Genomic DNA, 22,240 nt, shown 5'->3' on the forward strand with positions numbered 1-22,240 from the left:
ATACTGTACATCAACCTACTTCCTGTTTTGGTGGCCATTTTGATTGTTTATAAACAAACTTTTTAAAACTGTTTTTGACTACTTTTAATGCGGCGGGGAGCGGTGAAATTGTGTCAGAGGGTAATAGGAGATGTCCCCTAACGCCCTGGTATGTTTAACCCCATCGCTGCTGCATCAAATCACTGCTGGCAGAATTGCTGAAACAGTTATCAGTTTACTTGCAACAACCTTTCTACAATAATCCTGGAATATTGAAGTCTCTTCTTACCATTAATGCGTTTGAAGAACACACACTGTGGAAGCCATAATAGAAGGCAGAGAACTGCTTGTAGATGGATTTGTTAAGCAGGAAGTCGACATAAAGTTGCACATATTCTGTAAAGATTAAAAAAAAAACAAGTGTTAAAGCGGACCTGAACAATGAGTTAAAGCGGACCTAAACTCAGAACCTCCTCTCTGCTCTAAAAGATAAGAAACAACATAGTAACCTTTTAAAGAAAAATATTTTTGTTACAGCTGATACAAATCCTGCAGTAAATCTTCAGTGTGTTTACTTCCTGCTTTCATGAAAGCAGTCACAGGGTTAACATCCTGTGTTTACAAATTAGCTCTCTGCCGTGGCAGGCAGCTGACACAGCTGAGGGATCCAATTACAGTGGTGAGTAATCACATATTAGGGGGGCATTAGACAGGCTAAACTCTCTAAATATATACAGGGTACATTTCTCTGTTCTCCTGTCTTGTCCAAAAATTCAGGTCCACTGTAATTTACAGAAATAAGTAATACCTTTTCTGTTCTGGTTGGTGACAGGAATTTTATCCCCGCCGGGTTTAAGACAGTAAGATTTAATGACTCCAAATTCTTCTTGAAAGACCTGGGAAATAGGAGAGAGGACACTAGTGTAGGGATCTGATAACATTTTCAGGATATGGATGCAAAGAACATCATTGGGGCAATTGACAAAACATTTTTTGACATCAATTAGCTCTTAGGGCCCTTTTCCACTAGCAATCGCTAGCGTTCACGCTGAACGCTAGTGATTGCTGAATCGCAATTACCGGCGATTCCCCGACGTTCGCGGCCGTGATTTTGCTATGCTATGCACTGCATAGCAAAATCGCGGCAATTATCGCTCCGCCGCGCGTTCGCGTTCCCGGCAAAAACGAATCGCGGTAGTGGAAATGACCTACCGCGATTCCTATGTTAAAAAGCAAACCGTAGCGATTGTAAAATCGCTAGCGGTTTGCGTTTTTGCGATTCAGCCAGCGCAAACGCGCTGGTGGAAAAGGGCCCTAAAAAACACTGGCCCGCATTTCACAGCCCTACACGCTGTTTCATCAGATGCAACATTTCGACATATTCAAGCTATATGACATTCTTCAAACTTGAAACAACTTGGCCTTTATTAAAGGACATCCAAGGTGAAAAAAACTGATAAAAACAATTGTATTTATCATTCTCCTCCTAAAAACTTTTTTTTTCTTTTTTAGATATCCCAGTTTTATTTTATATTTAAATCTAGTTTTTAAGTGTTCACTGTTTCATTGTCTCTGCTCAATGACACCTTCATTGAAGAATGCCAGTGTTCAACTCTATGAATTATTGAGCCTAGACAGAAACTGTCACTTGCATACCTGATGATTAACTCTTTCAGGCTGAGAAAGAAAAAAAGGAACACAGTCTAGTCATCTGTGTGCTAGGCACTGTACATACACGTCTATCTCATCCTGTCCCATGTCACCTCAGTTGTCCTTTAACCACTTCACAACTGAGGGGTTTTACCCCTGAAACACCAGAGCAATTTTTACCTTTCAGCGCTCCTTCCATTCATTCGTCTAGAACTTTATTATTACTTATCGCAATGAAATGAATATCTTGGTTTTTTTGCCACCAATTAGGCTTTCTTTAAGTGGGACATTATGCCAAGAATTATTTTATTCTAAATGTGATTTAATGGAAAAATAGGAAAAAATGTTGGCAAAAAATCATTGTTTCAGTTTTCGGCCATTCTAGTTTTTAAATAATGCATGCTACTGTAATTAAAACCCATGAAATTTATTTGCCCATTTGTCACGGTTATAAAACCGTTTAAATTATGTCCCTATCACAATGTTTGGCGCCAATATTTTTTTGGGAAATAAAGGTGTCCTTTTTTTTCAGTTTTGCATCCATCCCTAATTACAAGCCCATAGTTTATAAAGTAACAGTGTTATACCCTCTATTTAAAAAGTTCAGTCCCTAAAGTAACTATTTGTTTTTTTTATTGTAATTTTTTTTTTTTCATAAAAAAATAAAATAAAATTGGGGAGTGTGGGAGGAAATGAGTTAATTTATTGTGTAAAACTAATGTATGTGTATATGAAAAATGCTTTAGGGTGTAGTTTTACTATTTGGCCACAAGATGGCCACAGTGATTTTTTTTGTTCATGCGACCTGCAAGCGTCCGGAAGTACGCTTGCAGGAAGCACAATGAGGCTGGGAAAATCACAATGATTGCCGATCATTGCGGGGGCTTAGATCAACGAACGCGAAAGTTTTTTCCCGTTCATTGATCTCCGAGCGGGCGGCGGCATGCACGAGCCGTGAGAGCGCGCACACGAGCGAGCGGGAGCGTGGACAGCGGCGGTAGCGCGGGAGGTGCGGATATCTCCATCCCTGGGGGTGAAAGGATGGAAAAAAGGACGAAGATATCCGCACCAGTGGGGGTAAAGTGGTTAAGTTCACTTTCTCTCTTATGAGAGAAAACAAAAACAAAAAACACAACAATTTAGCACGTTGCAATTGAAAAAGTTCCAAAAATGAGGTGAAAAGTACTGTCTCAATTATTCTGAGGTTTTTTTTTTGCTTGCTGGTGGCCTAAGGGCCCTTTTACACTTAATGCGTTGAATTGTGTGGTGTTGAGTCCCATTTGCGAAAATAGGGTGCAACACAACTCCCTAAGTGTGAAAGGACTCTAGAACATATTTTATGGATAACATGTGAAAATATCACCTAGGAGAAAAAATGTATTGGATCGGGCCCCAAATCAATAAAATGCCTTTTAAGCCATTAGCAAGGAAGAAAATGCTCAGAATAATTTTGAGCGTACTTTATCTACTTTTTCATACTTTTTTTTTTCTTTTATTTATTGCAGAGTGCTGAACAATTATTTTAAACAGAAGATGAAGAATTATCTGCTAGGATAAAAATTGTCTGGATAGTGTACTAGTTAAGTCTGCACCTATTCAGTAAGGAGACCTTGGGCAAGACTCCCTAACCGTGCTACTGCCTACTGAGCATGCCCTAGTGGCTGCAGCTCTGGTGCTTTGAGTCCGCCAGTAGAAAAGCACAATATAAATGTTCTGTGTCTGTGTCTTTTCCTTTTCAAAGGTCATTCAAACCTCACACCAGTCAGATTACAAAAGGCACAGCGGACGTGAGATACAGTGGCTTGCAAAAGTATTCGGACCCCTTGAAGTTTTCCACATTTTGTCGTATTACTGATACAAACATGAATCGATTTTATTGGAATTCCACGTAAAAGACCAATACAAAGTGGTGTACATGTGAGAAGTGGAATGAAAATCATACATGATTCCAAACATTTTTTTACAAATAAATAACTGCAAAGTGGGGTGTGCGTAATTATTTAACCCCCCCCTGAGTCAATACTTTGTAGAACCACCTTTTGCAGCAATTACAGCTGCCAGTCTTTTAGGGTATGTCTCTACCAGCTTTGCACATCTTGAGACTGAAGGCCAGCTTTAGCATGTAGTGTGGTTGGTGGTCTAGAGGGTAAGACAGATACCTACTACAGGAGGAGGAGGATTTTTGGGGTTTATTCTGGAAAATTCCATGGAAATAATAAAATTTCTGCGGAATTCCGTTTGAGAGGTTTAGTAATTCCGTTCCGACTACCGGAATCAGAATTAACAATTCCGCGGAATTTACCGAGCATCCCTAAATGTGGAAAACTTCAAGGGGGCCGAATACTTTTGCAAACCACTGTACATATTTTATTCAATTTTAGTGCTGAAAAAATGCAGAGATGTTCTATGTTGAGAGCAATACATAGTTACTTTACTGGTGTATCTACGTCACGAGTCTCATACCTAAATACATATTTTTAATTTTAAGGAAAAGCTCATTCCAAACGCCATTTTTTGTAAATGAATGGCTTTGTTGTGAAGCTCATTCTAGGGAAGGGCCAAAAAAATACTATTGTGATTTATTATGTTTGCATAATTTTCAGCATACGCAACACAATTTTAATGGCTATTGGGGGTTCATCACAGCCACACAGCGATATGGTCCTGGTTCTTTGGCTGGAAATACTTAAAGCGGATCCGAGATGAAAAACTAACTATAACAAGAAACTTGTCTATATATCTTATCTATAGTTTAGATACTGTAGTTTACACAGCATATCTAGCTGAAAACAGCGTCAACATTTTCTGATTATTTTTTCCTGTGATGCAATGAGGGCAGCCATGTTCTGTTTGTCACATGCTGAGGGCTGGATATGCTATCGACTTGCCTGTGTGTAAATTCGGTCCCCTCTCCTCCTCTTGCCCAGACTGAGCTCCCATAAGCCCTTGTTACAGTGCCAAGGAACTGTGAAATGCTGTGGGCGAGGCTTGTTTAGTTTTATAGGGAATGAGAGTATTAAAACAAAAACAAAAAAAAGTATTTGGCTTGAGGAATGGCCTATATGAAAGGAACACAATTATGCAATTAGTAAAAGTTTTTATCTTGGATCCACTTTAAAGGGAACCCAAGGTGAGAAATATGGAGAATGACATTTATTTTGTTAATGATACACCTTGCCTGACTATCCTGCTGATCCTCTGCTTCTAATACTTTTAGCCATAGACTCTGAACAAGCATGCAGATCAGATGCATCTGAATGTATTAGCTCCATGCTTGTTACAAGTGTGTGTGATTCAGACACTATTGACTGGATGGTGTAACGGTTAAGGGCTCTGCCTCTGACACAGGAGACCAGGGTTCGAATCTCGGCTCTGCCTGTTCAGTAAGCCAGCACCTATTCAGTAGGGGACCTTAGGCAAGTCTCCGTAACACTGCTAGTGGCTGCAGCTCGGGCGCTTTGAGTCCGCCAGGAGAAAATGTATTCATGTATTGCAGCCAAACAGATCAGCTGGATGCCAGGCAACTGGTATTGTTTAAAAGGAAATAAATATGCCAGCCACCATATCCCTCTCACCTCAGGTTCCTTTTAAAACAGAGCAGAGTATAGGGAGATCAGTATCGGGATAATGGTAGGGGTACATGGTCATTTGAAATGGTTGTGAGACTGACCTGAAACGTTGAATAGAAATCCTCTTCCACGTTGCCTTCATACATTAGCAGTTCATTTAGGCCATGAGCCAGTTCCTGAGAAAAACAGAACTGCTATTATTATTATTATTATTATTATTATTATTATTCAGAACAGGAACATTCTACAGTGCAAAATGATTATAATGTCTAAAAACCTGACAGCAGCTGGGCATTTACCTCATTACCATGATGTGAGGAGAGCATTAAGCTCATGCATGCTGTAACCAAGCATAATGCACTCTCCATTCAGCTAACTGACACTGGAGCATGAAAAGTACTATACAAATTATCCTAAGCAAATTATCTTTTCTTAGACCATACATGTTCTTTATTAGACTTTTATGCATATGGACTACAGAACAACTATGAATGCACAATAGAATATAGATATGAATTGCCCATTTCATTTACTGGAACAGTAAAGCACAGAGGTCTTGTTAAAGGGAATGTCCAAGCAAAATAAAGAGTTTCACTTACCTGGAGCCTCTACCAGCCCCATGCAGCCATCCTGTGCCCTCGTAGTCACTCACTGCTGCTCCAGTCCCCCGCTAGCAGCTTGCCCACCTCGGAGGTCGGCGGGACGCTTTGCGTACATTTTTACGCATTCCCGCTAGTGCAGCAACATTAACAATTCCCGCTAGTGCAGCAACGTAAAAATGTACGCATTGAACCAGTAACGCGTAAAAATGTATGTGTTAATGTTCCTGCACTAACGGGAATGCGTAAAAATGTACGCAATGCGTCCCGCCGACCTCCGAGGTCGGCAAGCTGCCAGCGGGGGACTGGAGCAGCAGTGAGTGACTAAGAGGGCACAGGATGGCTGCATGGGGCTGGTAGAAGCCCCAGGTAAGTGAAACTCATTTTTTAATTTTGCTTGGACATTCCCTTTAACTCAAAAACATTAAAAAAAATGTTTTCTTGATCTTGTTTAATAACATTAGTCTCCTATTTTACAGCTATATTATACAGCTAGGTATGGTATATTGCTAAAATATTAGAGTACATGTCCTCAGTACCAAGCTTGACACACGCAAAACACTTAGTCCAAGTTTTGATTGGCCCAATTTCAAGCTGCAAGCTGTAATTCGCATGCCAGTTAGGAATTTGTGCCTCTCATTAACCATCTCTAATCACTGCTTCCTCAGAAGTTACAGCATCAACACATAGGGCAAATAGGATCCACTCACTTAAAGGACCACTCCAGCAAACAAAGTATGCAGTTAAAATCTGACAGAACTGACAGGTTTTTTTACTAGTCCATCTCCGCATGGGGGGATTCTCAAGTTTGTTTGTTTTTTTAAATTTTTTTTTTATTTCAACAGCATTTCTTGAACGGCAGTCTGACAAAACGGTGTGCAAGTGAGTGGGGTGGCTGGCTGGGATCTTAGGCCTGGTGCACACCGAGCGGTTTTTGTAACGTTTTCTAAACCGCTTCTGTCTGTGAAAACGCTTGGCTAATGTATTTCAATGGGATAGTGCACCCCAGCGGTTTGAGTTTTTTAGCAAACCGCAAACGTGGGTCCTGCTGCACTGTTGCGGTTTGCAGAAGCGATTCTTCCTTAATGTAGAGTATAGGAAAAGCTCAAACTGCTCTGGAAAACGCTAGTTTCGAGCGGGTTTCCAGGCGTTTTTGTTACAGAAGCTGTTCAGTAACAGTTTTTACTGTATCAATATTTGTAATCTGCTACACAAAAACGCTCCCAAAAACGCTAGGCATGTTTAGAAAACGTCTCTAAACATGTCTAGAATCGCTCTGAAATCGGCTCCAAAAACCTCTAGCGTTTTGCGGATCTGCTAGAGGTTTTGGTGTGCACTGGACCTTACTCTTTTTGGCAGTTAAAGTACCCTTGACCTCTCATTTTAAATAAAATGTTATTAATACATTTTTGTCATCTGTGCTGTGACATAAGATTCTCTGCACAATGCTTCCCCTTTAGCGCCTCCCCAATCCCCTGCTCTGCACATCCGCTCGAGGATGGGCTAGGAGAAATTGTCTGTACTTCCTCCTCTCTGCCCGTCATCAGTAACTCCCCCTGTACTTGCCGCTATTTGTTCCTATTTACACAGCGCGCTGCGGTGTGCAGTCCTGGGGTAATTTTAGCTCAGAACGATAGTGTACCAATAGCTGTATTAGTACACTATCGTTCTGAGCTAAATTACCCCACAACTGCACACCGCAGCACGCTGTGTAAATAGGAATGAATAGTGGCGAGTGCAGGGGGAGTTACTGTTTTGTATTCAAGGAATGTATTTAGCCCCAGTGGGGCTCTGCATGCCTCTGTTAGTTTGCATTTCAGGTGCAGCCTTGAGCGCTGTCATTTGTCTGTCTGCTTGATGAAATGTGTATACCATTTATGATTAGCAGCACAAGGAATATTATGTTTTTATTGCTAGACTAGTGTTAGGCCTTCTCCGAGAGGGCCCGTCATCGCCGTGGGGAAGTCTATTAGGTGATAATCTGTGCACACATTATTTACTGAAGCAAACACCCTCTTTTGCCTGTTTTGAGTGCTAGGTGTGTAACATAGTCCAGTTTCTGGAGCTCTGCCCATCCATGCAGATAGATCATTCAGGTATAACCTCTGTTTGAAAGTGCTGCCATGTCTCACGCTGTACAGGGGGAGTTACTGATGACAGGCAAAGAGGAGGAAGTACAGATACTTCCTCCTAGCCCGAGCTCGACGTTCTGCTCCAGTCGAAGATTGCGGCTGAGCAGACGGGGGCGCTAAAGGGGGAGAAAGGCACTGTGATGCCGAGGTTGGGAGTACTTTAACCTATTTTGGTTCCTGGACGTAGAAACTGACGTCATGTAAACAAACTCATGGCCGCCATCTTGTGGCCAAAAAGTAATACTACAACTGAAAGTAAAAATAAATTAAAATGAACACACATTTACATTATAAATCTATTGTTTACCTCCCACCCTCCCAAAACTACCCAAATAAAATGTTTACTATAAAAAAAAAAAAACCATTACAATAAAAAAAAAACAAATGTAAATATTTACCTAAGGGTCTAAACTTTTTAAATATCAATGTAAAGATGAAATATTTCTATATATTTTTTATTTTAAACTTGTTAATAGTGATAGATGCAAAATGGAAAAAATGCACCTTTATTTCCAAATAAAATATTGTCGCCATACATTGTGATAGGGACATAATTAATTTTAACGGTGTAATAACCGGGACATATGGGCAAATACAATACGTGAGTTTTAATTATGGAGGCATGTATTATTTTAAAACTATAATGGCTGAAAACTGAGAAATAATGAATTTTTCCATTTTTTTCTTATTCTTCCTGTTAAAATGCATGTACAGTAAAGTGGCTCTTAGCAAAATGTACCCCCCAAAGAAAGCCTAATTGGTGGCGGAAAAAACAAGATATAGATCAGTTCATTGTGATAAGTAGTGATAAAGTTATAGGCTAATGAATGGGAGGTGAACATTTCTCACGTGAAAACCACGGAACCTGAATGGGTTAAACTGCTATTCAGGAAGTGCTTAAAGAGGAGCTGTAACCAAGGATTGAACTTCATCTCAATCAGTAGCTGATACCCCCTTTCCCATAAGAAATTGTTACCTTTTCTCAGACAGATCATCAGGGGGCTCTGTATGGCTGATATTGTGGTGAAACCCCTCCCACAGTGTGATGTCGGCACGTAGGTACTGACATCACACTGTGGGAGCCTTGTTGCATTGTGGGGAATAACAGCTGTTTTCAACTGCCAAAAAAGCAGCATCTCCTTCTACAGACATCACCTGCCAGCAGTAAAAATGTCGCCACATGATAAATTTCAGAATGAAAATCGGGGAAAGGAAAGATTTTACAACTGACTAAAACTTTTATAAATAATTAACTATTGTAAAAAAGTAAGCACTTCATTAGATTATTTTCTCTGCAGTTGCTTTTTAAGAAAACCCTGAGAATCCCCCATTAAGGGGATGGGACAAGTCTAAAATCTGTTGGTTCTGTCAGATTTTAACTGTTAGGGGAAAGCCCATGGATGCTGGTATGCTAAAAAACAAGGGTCTGTTTGGTTGATTATCAAATCTGTTTACATTTCCCACAGTAAACGCAAATGTGATATTTTCCATCCCGTTCCACTGAGTAAATTTGTTGCGAAGGGCAGATATTGCCAATTTCCATCAATCGAGCAGAACGGGACATATTCTGTTCTCTGCTGATGCCACAAAATGATTGATTCGAATGCTCAATTGAACAGGAAAATAAAGTAATGCATGAACGTTATTTATTTGTGCCTGGAGAGATAATTGTTAGGTGATAAACTTACCGGCATGATCTGATACAGGTCATCCAGAGTGACCGCTGCAATTCCCACCGGCATGTTCTGGTCGCACGGCACTATGGGAGGACTCAGCAGCTTCTTGTAACAGCAAGGTGGAAAGCGAATATCTAGGGTAATGCTGTTATACACAGCCAGCCCCATCAACTGCCAGTGTTAAGTACAAATACAGAAAATGCACGTTTTACAATGTATTTAATAGTTATCGGCTTTTAGGGTTTATGGCTACAAGACTTTACAGCAAAGTAAATACATGAAAACCTTGTCAGTGATAAACTTGCTACAACAATGGACTTGATTTATAAAGGTTTGTAATGTATTTGGGGATTGATTATTCCAACTGATTTCCTGATCGTAACTCCGCATTCTTCCCCTGTGAGCACTACCCAGATTACCCGACACACAATCAATTTGTGAATGAGACACTGGAATTGGTGTTGGAATACAATATTGATGGACGTTTTTACCGCCAGACCAGGGGCACGTCGATGGGGCGTCCTGTACCCCGGCATATGCCTGTCTACATCTGGGGTGCTGGGAGCGACAGGACGTTATGGACCTCTTCCGGCGCCATGTGGGCGTGTGGTTGAGGTTGATAGATGACGTGCTCCTAGTCTGGCGAGGAACCAGAGAACAGCTTGTATCTTTCATCGAGGAACTAGGAAATAATTATAGAAATTTGATATTCACAAATGAATTTAGTTAAAAAGAATAGACATTCCTGGATTTAAAGATTAGGAAGGAGGGTGAGAGACTGGTAACATCTACCTACAGAAAGAAAACTGCAGGGAACAATTACTGCATTACAGTAGCCATCACCTAATGTCACAATGACGAGCAGTACCAAGTGGGCAATTCCACAGACTGCGCAGGAATTGTACATTAGAGACTGACTTTATAAAAGGAGAGGACCTGAGTAATCGACTGATTAACAGGGGTTATCCTAAGGAGTTAGTGGAGCAGGAATTTCAAAAAGCAAAGGAGAAACCCAGTTATTTCACACTTTCCTGTAAGTCCAATAAACTTCATTTCACTTCTCAAATATCACTGTGTGTCTCCTATAGGATATATTTAACTGACAATTTTTATCATAACAACCAACGATTTATACAGGAAAATAATGACGATTAACGAGGTTGCCCAAACTTTCGCATCCCACTGTATTTACAATGGCATCCAATGTAAATGTTGATTAAAAATCTAATGTTTATCAGTTTTTGCCTATCGATTGGCAGAAAAACATACTTTCAATCTACAGTCGATCAGAAAAATCATCTACAGTCACCCCCATCGAGACATATTTATATTATACAACCCTAAGCATAGGGGTATGATTTGGGTAAAGAAAGCTTCTGATTGACTAGGGAGTTTTTTTTTTATTTTTTTTATATAAATTGATGAACGTTCAAGGAAAAAAACCAAAGCCTCTGACTGGCTGCTTCCTTGCCACCAAAGCCACACATTGGCCCCATGCCAGAATGGTGACGCCAAGCGTCGTGTCTGGGTGTGGAAGGTAGCTGCATATTTTGAGTTGTGCAACTGAATATTGCCACTGTTGACTTGAAAATAGAAAAGGATTAGAATGGAATAGGGCCGTGGGCAAGACAGCAGATTTTGCCCATTGCTGATGGTCACCTGGCTTTTGGTAAGATTTGGTTGGGGTAGGTAGCATCCACTAGGCCCCTAGACTTTCTTCAGGCCCTAATCAAACTGCCTTGGTTTGCCTTGTGTATTATCCGTTTTCTGCTTCAATTGTGTTTGTATTCAGAACCTTCCAAATTCTGAATACGTTGCGCTGTTCAGCTGAATGTCCTCTGAACCAAAGCAAGCACTACTGGAGCGACATTTGTGACTGATTGGCAGTGTGGTCTGGTGCAGCCTGGATGCTGGTGCGGGTCGTTGGGAGCCCGAGACCTGGAGTCTTTTCCACCTTGCCTCTGCCTGGGTCCGTTGTCTGTGCAGGTACAGGCCTCGTGGAGTTCACCGCTGCTACCTAGGAGATCAGTGTCCCACTAAGGTAGGACACCACACTGATCGGGAAACCTTTGATCTCATTGGATGCCGTCTCCATCCATCCATGCATTGGCTGCTGCTGCTCCACCGCAGCAGGGACACCTTTTGTTTCTAGCCCTCCACGATGTCATCCACTAAACCGGAAGTAAGGTCCACCACAGCAGGATGCTTCTGTGACAGCCAGATTCTCATGACCAGCCGTGCTGAATGCTGCCCAGGAATCGGGACCCACCACAGACCCACCACCCACCGCAGCAGGGACACCTTTGTTTCTAGCCCTCCACGATGCCAGCCACTAAACCGGAAGTAAGGTCCACCACAGCTGGATGCTTCTGTGACAGCCAGATTATCTTGACCAGCCGTGCTGAATGCTGCCCAGGAATCGGGACCCACCACAGAAATTAACACCACTGCACCTTTTGAACTGGAACACCTTGGCCAGCACTGCCAGATGCCAGCAATCGGGATTCTCAGCAGCGTCAGCTGTCAGCGCACGTTTTTCATGAAGAACTGGGTCATCCCTGCTGAACCTGCACCTCTCTCTCCTCCTCCCACCAATTCTCCTAAGGGATGACATAGGATTGCCAAGTGCGACTGGTGGCGCCGTAGTATGGCAGCCTCGGCTCTTGACTCCTGGACATTAGTCCCAGGGCCGGGACAAGGTTCTCCAGCACTAGAGGCGGAGATTCCAAGGTGCGCCCCCCCCCCCCCCAAAAAGGGCAAAAAAGCAAAAAAATTTGCCCACCCCAGCGCAGGTAACAAATTTGCCCCCAGTATTAGGAAGCCCCTAACCCTAGCCTTCCCCCCTTCCCAGTAAGAGCCAGATGTGCCCCTCGAATAAGGTAGCTCACACACCACACCACACCACCAGTAAAAGCTAGTTGTGTTTCCAGAGTAAAGTAGCCCCCAGAATAATGTAGCATTCTCCACCCGACCCCCCAATAGCCTGACATGCCCCCAACATGAGATAGCCTCCCCTCCCCCATTAAAAGACGGATTTGCTTTCAGAGTAAGGTGACCTTCCTCCTCCACCCCAGTAACTGTCAGACCCCCTCCAGAATATGGTAGCCTCCCCCCTTCCCCCAGTAATAGCTACACATGCCCCCATAATAAGATAAGAAGTAATAGCCAGAGCTGCCCCAGAATAAGGTAGCACCCCACAATAGAACCTCACAGGACCTGCAGATCTGTCATGTACAGAAATAGTAATAATTATTATATATAATATATAAAGAATTATATATTAGTTTCCCCCCTCAATGCTAAACTCGGAGCAGATGATTAGGATACTGAAATTCCTGTGCTATCCCATGTCAATCTGTAAGCAGTGGTGTTGCAGACATATAGATGCACTTCTCACTAAAACAACAATTAAATGCATGGCACAAGCACTTTATTGTTCCTATTGCCTCTAATCACTTGTTTACTGTGGCTCAGGCTCACTGCAGTATACAAGCACCCCTTCCCCCCTGCAGAGTACGGAGTGTGCAGAGAGGATCAAAGCAGCAGCTTCACTCACTTCCCAGCGACAGAAGTCCGGAGCTTGACTGTCTCCTCTGCCTCTATATACTTCCTGTTCTGAGAGTCAGGAAATATAGAGCATAAAGAGATAGATGGGCTCCGGTGCTCCTTGTCTATACATGTAGGCTGAATCGCACACAGGCAGAAACACCAGACTTCGCTTGGATCCAGGAGGAGGTGAGTCAGGTTTCTGCTGTAATTCTTGCTGGTTGCCCGCTGCGCTCCATGCTTTGTCGAGGAGAAGGGTGGTGGGAGGCACAGTGACAGGAGGGGCATGGAGAGTGGGAGGGAGGAGAAGTTGGGACTCGGGAACCCCTTTTATCGCCCTGGCAGCCAATCGCCCTGAGGCTGTAGCCTTTCCAGCCTCTGCCCGGCTCTGATTAGCTCCTCATCCTTCCAGAACCTGTATGAGCCAAAACCAATCCTACAAACCCCTGTTTGTACTTGGCGGAATAAATGATTCTGATTCTGAGTGGTTCAATAAAAAATGTATTCCCCTTATCTATCCACCTTTGATAATAAAAGGATACAGTTCCAACCAGACGAAACTCTGAATAGTTGTCGCATTTGAAGCTGCTAAACCAATGGAAGTTGGAGTCTTTGTGAAAGGTAAACATGCCTGGAAATCAAGACATACAGAATTATACAGACTGCAGAGAACGCTTAGTATTATCAGTGTTATTAAGCATCCATAAACAGAGCTAAGTAATAGATTTAGCTGCTACATTTGAAGCTCATTTTATTATATAGCACATTAAGCTGTGTTGTGGCCTTTCCTTCCCAAAGGCTTGCACTGTTTAGAACACAGACAATTTAGCTTACGATTGTAAAGGAGGTTGTAACATCCAACAATGTGGGGATGATCAATGAGAGTATTTCCAAATATTTCCGAGTTCATGCAGGATTATGTCAATTTTTATGCAAATATATGCAGCTTGAAAATGGACCAATCAAGTCCCACCAAACTTTAAATTGTTTGATTGATTTTCAAGCTGCATATAGTTGCATAAAAATGTACATCATCTGCATTAACTTGGAAATATTTACATCTCGTTGATCATCCCTATAAAGAGAAAAAAAAAAGCCAAAATGTTAGTGCCCCAAAATACATCTAAATCCCTTTTTTTTCCTAGAATCAATTCCTCACTGTCCTCCAGAGTTTTTTTTTTTTTTTTATTTATTTATTTATTTTATCTTAGCCTAACTCTATGAACTGTGGAGCACCAGTGGGATTGTGGGAAGTTTTTTTTTTTTTTATTTATTTATTTTAGCTACAATACAAGGTAATCTTAGCATGAAAATAACAGACAGCTTCCTATTTCTGATAAGATAAGTTCACTATGATCAGCTGGTAATTGATTCCCCCTGCTCCCTTTGTGATGTAAGGTGATATTTGCTGTGGGAGGGACAGTAAGCTGTGGCAGTAGGGAGTGACAATTAACACTAAGTTGGGTTAAAAAAAAAATGAAAAGGGCCTTTTGACATCACAGAGAAACAGTAAAGATGGAAATCAGCAGAAATATTTTTTTTTTTCATATCACATTTCTACTAAATCTGATGGTGAACACTAAAAACAGGCTGGGTCAGCTAAATAATTATTGCAGTTGGTTAATAGATTAATTTTTTAATTATTTTCAGTTAATTTGTTTTCATAATTTTTATTTCATCCCATTTTAACCAGTTCAGCCTTCAGTCATTTTTCACCTCCCATTCATTCGCCAATAACTTTATCACTACTTATCACAATGAAATGATCTATATCTTGTTTTTTCCACCATAAATTAGGCTTTCTTTGCGTGGTACATTTTGCTAAGAATTATTTTGTTAAGTGCATTTTAACGGGAATATTAAGGAAGAAAATTAAAAAATTCATTTCTCAGTTTTCGTCCATTATAGCTTTAACATAATACATGCTGCCATATTTAAAACCCAAGTATTTTATTTGCCCATTTGTCCCGGTTATTGCACCATTTAAATTATGTCCCTATCACAATGTATGGTGACAATATTTTATTTGGAAATAAAGGTGCATTTTTTCAGTTTTGCGTCATCACTATTTACAAGCTTATAATTTTAAAAAAATAATAGTAATATACCCTCTTGACATGCATATTAAAAAAGTTCAGACCCTTAGGTAACTGTTTTTGTAATTACAAATTTTATTTTGGGTATCTTTTGGAGAGTGTGGGAAGTACACAGTTAATTTTAGATGTAACTGTTTGTGGGTTTATTAAAAAAAAATTGTATGTAGATGTAGTTTTACTATTTCTCAGTCATTTTTTTTCTTCTTCCTGTAAGCGAACGCTCTCGCTTACAGGAAGTGAAGGGAGGACGTGAAACTTTTTTCCTTTTCTTTAGAAAGATTGCAACTTCTAATAGAAGCCGTCTGTCTTTCTAACAGGGACTTAGATCAATGAATGGGAACTGTGTTCCCATTCATTGATCTCTGGGCTAACGCAGCGCGGCAGCAGCCTTTTGGTCGTAGCAAGTAATTATGTATGAACTTGGTAGCAAACAAGAGTCTCATATTGTTTCCAGTACAGGAAGAGTTAAAAACTTCAGTTATCTATGCAAAAGAGCTTCTATGAGCTCTCCGTCCCCCAACTTGGGTCAGAGAGTAGTCCTATTTTCTGAAGCACTTATACATCAAAGAAACAGTGAGAGGCAGCTTCAGATAAGGTTTTACAGCAGGCGAGTTCAAAGGTTCATTAGCTCTGCTCTTTTTCATAGTTAAAATACAGAGTGTGGTTTGTATTGCAAATGTGACAGAATGATGCAATGTTGTAAGAAAAAAAAAAGATACATAACTGAAAATAAAAGTGTGAGAATCTTTTCTTTGCTACTACTGTTATATTACCCCTCTGGGGACCAGCTGCCTAACCCCCCCTTGAGGACCAGGCCATTTTACATGCAGGGGGCACTTGGGGGGGGTGGTCAGGCAGCCGGATCCTCAATATAGATAGCTAGGCATGGTGTCCCCTGTGTAGCCAGGAGTCCCCTGTATTGCCAGCCTTTACTCGCCTCCCAGGCTCCAGGGATAAGCAGCTGTGGACCCCTCCGCTCTGGCCGTCATTCCCGCTTGTACTGCCGCTAAGTGCCGGGTCGCAGCTTGATGACTTCATCAAGCTGGGACCCGACACTGGGCTCTTTCAATCTAGAGGCTAGTTTCGGCATTTTACAGCCAAGACCACAGTTTGTGTTTTCCAAGGTAAAATAAAAGTCTACAGACTTTTATTTTACCTTTCACACCTAAAGCCGCTTTTTGGGCGTTGCTGTTTGCAGCTCCCCGGAGCTTTTTCAAAGCTTTACACAGCCGACGTCGGCTTTTCGTGATCCAATTATAGTCAATGGAAAAGGCAAACTACAGGTTTTTTTTAAAGCGTTTCACAGCTGACTTGTTGACTTCTTTTTAAAAGGAAAAAAAAAGGACGTTTTCATATGAGCTGTAAACCGCTATGAAAAAGCTTTTAAAACGCTACGGAAAGGCTACAAAAACGCTGACAGCAAAAGACAGCCTTTTCTACCGCATCCCTAGTGTGAAAGAGCCTGTGGGGATGGCAGCAAGAGCGGAGGGGAGCACCGATCGCTGGGGGAACATCAGAAAGGTGAATCCCCACCCTCTTCTTCCCCTCAGACCGCCGCTGCCAACAGTGATCACTACGATCGGCCAGCGGTCGTAGTGATCGCGTGATCAGGAGCTATTCGCGATGGCTCCTGATCACTGAGAGGAGATGCCAGCTGTCATATGGCAGCTTAATTTCCCCTCTCGGGTGCGCATGATCTCATCGGGAGCGGAAATGGCAGGTGGTGTAAATCCTACGCTGCATCAGAGTTAGGCAGCCACAAGTGCGGCGTAGGATTTAAGCTACACGGTCTCCAGAAGGTAAATTATCTGTACTACATATACAATTCATTGTTTGTTTTTGCTTAAGTGTCACTTTAAGGGGTAAAAACCCCAAACCTAAAGTGGTTAATGCAGTAATTAGTTTCCCTACCTATTGTACACTGTTGCGTAATATGTTAGCACTTTATAAGTACAATACATGACATTTTTTGATTTTGCTTTTCTCTGTTACCACACTAGGCAGCAATAGGTAGAGTGGAGAGCTTGTACTGCAAGCTCATTTTCATAGATCCAGAGTTCATTTTAGTTCAGTCAGCCAGCCTGTAACCATAACTGAAAAGTCAAGCATTTCCCCTGTTTTATAGTACGTAGTCTCATATTGTTCCAGATGTACCATAGTCTGGATGGAAAATCTGTCTGATCAGCAGAAGAAACCACTCTTTAGTCAGGCCACCCATGTCAAGACCAGCCTCACCGACAAACGTAACCTTCAGCTTTTTCTTCAGGTCAGCTCTTTTTCTGGTAAGCTGAGAAAACAGAAGAACGTTTTACGTATATTCACATGTGGATTGTTACATCAAATGGTTTTTACAGAGGTTGCTTTTTTTCAGCACATACAACATGTATCCAAGGAACTGATAGAAAACAAGGTTTCATTTGTTCACAGCATTTTATAAGTTAGACATAGCCAATATGAATACCTTTATATACGCACATATACGCCTAATTTTTAAGCATAAAAAATGTGCTGAAAATGTACCCCCTCAGCTTATATGCGAGTCAGTGGAGCAGAACGGATGGTGGAGGAGGTCTTGTTACTGGCAGAGGAGCATAAGGATCAAGCACTAGTGATCCTGCTCTTGCCAGCTAGCTCTCTGCTGTGTCCGTGCCCCCCATTCCCTGCAACATGGTGTGCAGAGTGCGCTGCTCAAGACTTCCTGTGTCCCCTGGCTTGTGGAGCAGAGCATGCAACGTGTCAGCAGTGCAATGATCGGGGATTCTTCCTGTGTGGCAATCGCTGTGTCTCATATCTATGACGCCATCTAGTGGCATCTTGAGCCACAGCTGTATCATCCTTGGGGCGCATCTGGCTATGGGGAGAGGAGATGACTGGGGGCACATCTGGCTACTGTGGAGGGGGCTATACTGAGGAGGGGGCTTATATGTGAGTCAATAACTTTTTTCCTGGATTCTAATGGAATAGTGGGTACCTCGGCTTATACGCGGGTCTGCTTATAAGTGAATATGTACGATAGTCAAAAATGTAAACTATGATAGCTTTATTTAGTTAGAAGGTAAATTAGGCATTGGGACATTCAGCTATGACCAGCACCACCATAGACTCGAATGTAAGATGGCGCCTTTGGGACCAGGGATGCAACTACAGTCTACCGGACCCCCCAGCAAAGATTTGCCTGCTAGGCTCCTCATGTCCATCTTAACTCTCCCCTTCTGCCCCCCGCCTCCTCAGGGGCCCTGGGTATGAAGAGTTAAATAAAGAGCAGGGGAGTGAAGAGGACCTGCCTTGCCATTCACTGGACTTGGGCCCTTTAGATTCCTACCTATTAATCTTTTTCTTAAAATAATTAAGTGCATGAGCAAGCATAGCGTCTTTACTACTATCCATAAATTGTGACCACCAGAATTGCAGTTTGATGCCTTGGTACATTTGGCAGAAATTAAAATTAACAAACTCTTCTGTGAATACCATCATAAATAAAAAATTCTTATAAAACCATAATTAATAAAATTACTTAATTTTTACAAAATTATTTTATAAATGATTTAGTCAGTGCTTGCCCATTGTAAAATATTTCCTTTCGTCTCCCCAAATTTACATTCTGATGGTGACCTCTTTAGCACTGTCAGTAGAAGCTCTGCTGAATCCTCTATAATAAAACCCCTGTGTCCCTGTGTGTGCTGTCTCTGTGTAGCTGGTCCGTGCTTTTTGGTACTGCGCATGTGCGCAGCACGGATCCAGCCTCACAGGGACAGGAGGATGGGGACAGGGAGGCGGGCAGGCGTGTGAGCGGGCGGCCGGGTGTGCGCGTTTTTAAACAGGCTTGGGGTCTACTAGTGTTTGTATAATCAGTGTCCCGAAGATGGTAGAAAGAAACCTAGTCTCATAGAATGCTTTTGGAGGAGAATTCCACAAAACTAAAGTGTGTGTGTGTGCGTGCGTGCGTGTAGGGGGTTCTACACACCAATATATAGATATGTGAAGTGTTTCTGATGCTAAAACCAGGATCATTAATGTAAAAGTGGGTATCCTAAGGATCGAACATTGTGAATCCAGCGCAGGAGACTTGGGCGCAGCCGGCGCCACCATAGGCCGTAATAGGAATTACGGCTATAGCAGCACACAGGGAGTAACTTCGGCGCCGTCAGAAGGCGGAGCTGAAGTTACTTTTAAAACACTGATTCTGCTTCCAGCAATTGCTGGAAGCAGAATTATATCATTCCCCACCAACCATGGCTGCCTGGAGGGGGAATAGTATTTAACACGGCCGGGGCTTGTGCAGCAGCAGAATCAGCCACATACAGGCTGTATCCTGCTCCCTAGTCTCCTGCGCCGATTCCTCTTGTATGCCTAAGGATGGCCAATGAGATGCAGATGATTTCGAGTTGATGCAGTATTATGCAAATTTTGTATGCAGCTTAAACACTTGAGGAGTAGTATGCAGAGCTGTACAACTGTTTTTGTTTTTTTTTTCAACCCGCCAGCCGCAATCGCAGCTAGCAGGTTGTTTACGGAGCAGTTCTCAGTCACTAATCTCCGCCCACCGCTCTTGACAACTTTCAGCATTAGGCGGTCCTGGGACTGCCACCTTTCCGACGCCTATCTGCTTTAGGCAGTTGGGAAGGGGTTAAACCTGAACCAATCAAATCCTACTGCGGTAAAATTCAATTAGTCCATTTTCAAGCTGCGTGAATCTGCATACAAAATGTGCATACTCATGCATCAACTCAAAATTTGCATCTCATTGACCATCCCTAATCCTGAATAATTTACTTCATTCTAAATATGTCACTCCGGTATCTCTTTAAAGTTGGAACCCTCATTACCTCATCCAGCGAGTCGCTGACCAACTGTAATCGCCTCACTTTAATATTGAGGAACAGCATATTCATATCTGGCTTCTGACGCCTGGACACTTTATCCACCAGGCTTTGCTGCAGGAAGAAGACAAGACGGTGAGTCTATATAAGACTGCAGAGCAGTTGTGTGTCATGGCTCACAGCCACCAATCACTAACGTGCAAAGACCCCTTACATTAGTATATTGTACTGACAGACATGTTAATGTTTGACTTCTACAGATCCCCACCTTGGACTCAATTCACTAGGCTTTATCAAACACTTTATCAAATGTTTGATAATTTACCTCATGGGTAAAATCTATTCCCAAAGGTTTTGATAGATTTTTTGAACGTTTTATCGATAAAACATTTGATAAATATATAACACCTTAGTGAATTCAAAATTAGATTTTACCCATGAGGTAAATTATCAAACGTTTGATAAAGCTTAGTGAATTGAGGCCCTTGTGGGGCCCTAAGGATCTTTGAACCTTTGGCAGTTGCCCAGTTTGACCATGCTAAAGTGCAGAAATCTTATTTCTAATGTATAAGGGCCCATTCACACTTAGAAGCGCAAAACACTGGCGATTTTTGCCGGCATTTTGCGGGAGTGATTTTCCCGCGATTTCACATGGAAAAATCACTGGACATTGCGGTGATTTTCCTGCGATCGCGTTTAGCACTTCTATAGAACTGAAATGCGATCACCGGCGCAAATCGCCCAAGTTAGAACGGGCCCATAGGGTTTTATTACACTAGCGCTTTCAAAAGCGCTAGCTGCACTTTCAAGATTTCTTTACTGTGGTGTTAAAGGAAAATCAATCACAGCTATGAATACATAAACCCCAGTAAAATAAAAATCAGTACCTGACCAAACAAAAAGCAGCTGGCTCATCCTACATTTTTATGCAGATTCTTTTTACCCAAATGAATGTGTGTCTAAAAAGGGGGCATTAAGGGGGTGAAATGAAGACCTCACAAAAAACAAACTGGGCTTAAGACCTTGTTCCCACTATACGCGCTGCCGTGAGCATTTTGGCAGCGCGTATAGTGTGCAACACGCAAGAACAGTAGAATGGCATAGAAAGCACTTCTACTGTTCTCCTCATATGCGCTGCGCGGCAGTGCGATGCAATATCGCACTGCTACATGCATTTTATGGGAATCGCAGCGCTGACCCATTCACTGTAGTAAACTGGTGTGCGATTGTACACGTTGCATTCCGATCACACGGCCATCTGCGCCAACTGATGTGAACAAGGCCTTAGGGCCTGCACACACTGCTGCGCTTTTAAAATCGCATGTGTTTTTTTAATTGCAAGGTCTTTTGAAAAATCGTGAAGACCTGTACAATTTTTCTATTTTCATGAAGGTTTTGCGATTTAAAAATCGCATGTGATTTTAAAAACGCAGCGCAAGCACAGCAGTGTGTACAGGCCCTAAAAGGTACTTGAAGTGAAGTACATGTATTTGAGGCTACAGGAAATTTAGGCACAGGATAAAGCCAAAATGCTCACCCTGCTCCTGCGAGAGTCCTAGCGGAGGAAATATGCTGTTTTTTATCGTAGTTTGATATAGTCTTCTGATGGTGCCCAAATTACTGACTGAGCACCGCTATATTAGTAATTCACATAGCAGCCTATGACGTGCCCACATTTCCAGTGACGTTATTGTGCGACTCGCTTGAAGTCACAGAGGGGTTGATTCACAAAGCTCACTTATTTTTCACTTTAACTGTAAGAAGAGCTGATCCTTGAGATGAACAAGGAGAGATGATTCATGTGATAAACAGATAAGGGCCCTTATTCAATTCACGTTTTCTCCCAGGTGATATTTTTACAACTTGTAAATAAAATGCCCTTTAAACCACCAGCAAGCAAGAAAATACTCAAAATAATTTTGTCAGTACAATAAACATTTTCTCCCAAGTTTTCTCCTAGGAGATACCTTTTCATCTTAACTACCTGCGGACCGGCGCAGTTTAAATCTACGGCTGGCGGATGGCGCTGCGGTTCTGACCGGATGTAAACTCTCCGTCCCATTCACTGCTCGTCCCTGCCGCTCTGTCCCCACCGCAATGTGCCACCTCTATGATGGCAGAGCACCGTGAGGCGGGCAGGAACCGTTTTCATTGGCTCCTGGCCCTCTCATTC

General features: G+C 42.1%; 1 protein-coding gene and 1 long non-coding RNA gene across 7 annotated transcripts in view; one reads left to right on the forward strand and one right to left on the reverse strand.

The window, feature by feature from the left end:
- LOC137534238 (uncharacterized) overlaps positions 1-22,240 on the forward strand; it is a 372,799-nt gene that overhangs the window by 136,268 nt on the left and 214,291 nt on the right. For 3 of the 6 annotated variants that reach the window (XR_011024341.1, XR_011024336.1, XR_011024339.1), the window contains exons 3-4: positions 17,380-17,529; positions 20,058-20,202. This is a non-coding gene — a long non-coding RNA (uncharacterized lncRNA). The remainder of the gene's footprint in view (positions 1-17,379; positions 17,530-20,057; positions 20,203-22,240) is intronic. The other 3 variants (XR_011024340.1, XR_011024338.1, XR_011024337.1) reach the window with 3 other exon arrangements.
- Positions 1-22,240, reverse strand: part of HECTD2 (HECT domain E3 ubiquitin protein ligase 2) — a 146,176-nt gene that overhangs the window by 24,399 nt on the left and 99,537 nt on the right. Inside the window, exons 12-18 of the mRNA XM_068255639.1 lie at positions 20,074-20,181; positions 17,402-17,534; positions 13,694-13,782; positions 9,618-9,776; positions 5,300-5,374; positions 788-875; positions 269-375 (exon numbers count right to left, since the gene is read on the reverse strand). Coding sequence (XP_068111740.1) covers positions 269-375; positions 788-875; positions 5,300-5,374; positions 9,618-9,776; positions 13,694-13,782; positions 17,402-17,534; positions 20,074-20,181 — 759 coding nt within the window. The remainder of the gene's footprint in view (positions 1-268; positions 376-787; positions 876-5,299; positions 5,375-9,617; positions 9,777-13,693; positions 13,783-17,401; positions 17,535-20,073; positions 20,182-22,240) is intronic.

The sequence above is a fragment of the Hyperolius riggenbachi genome, chromosome 10, assembly GCF_040937935.1.
Source record: "Hyperolius riggenbachi isolate aHypRig1 chromosome 10, aHypRig1.pri, whole genome shotgun sequence".
In the NCBI taxonomy this organism is placed as follows: Eukaryota; Metazoa; Chordata; class Amphibia; order Anura; family Hyperoliidae; genus Hyperolius; species Hyperolius riggenbachi.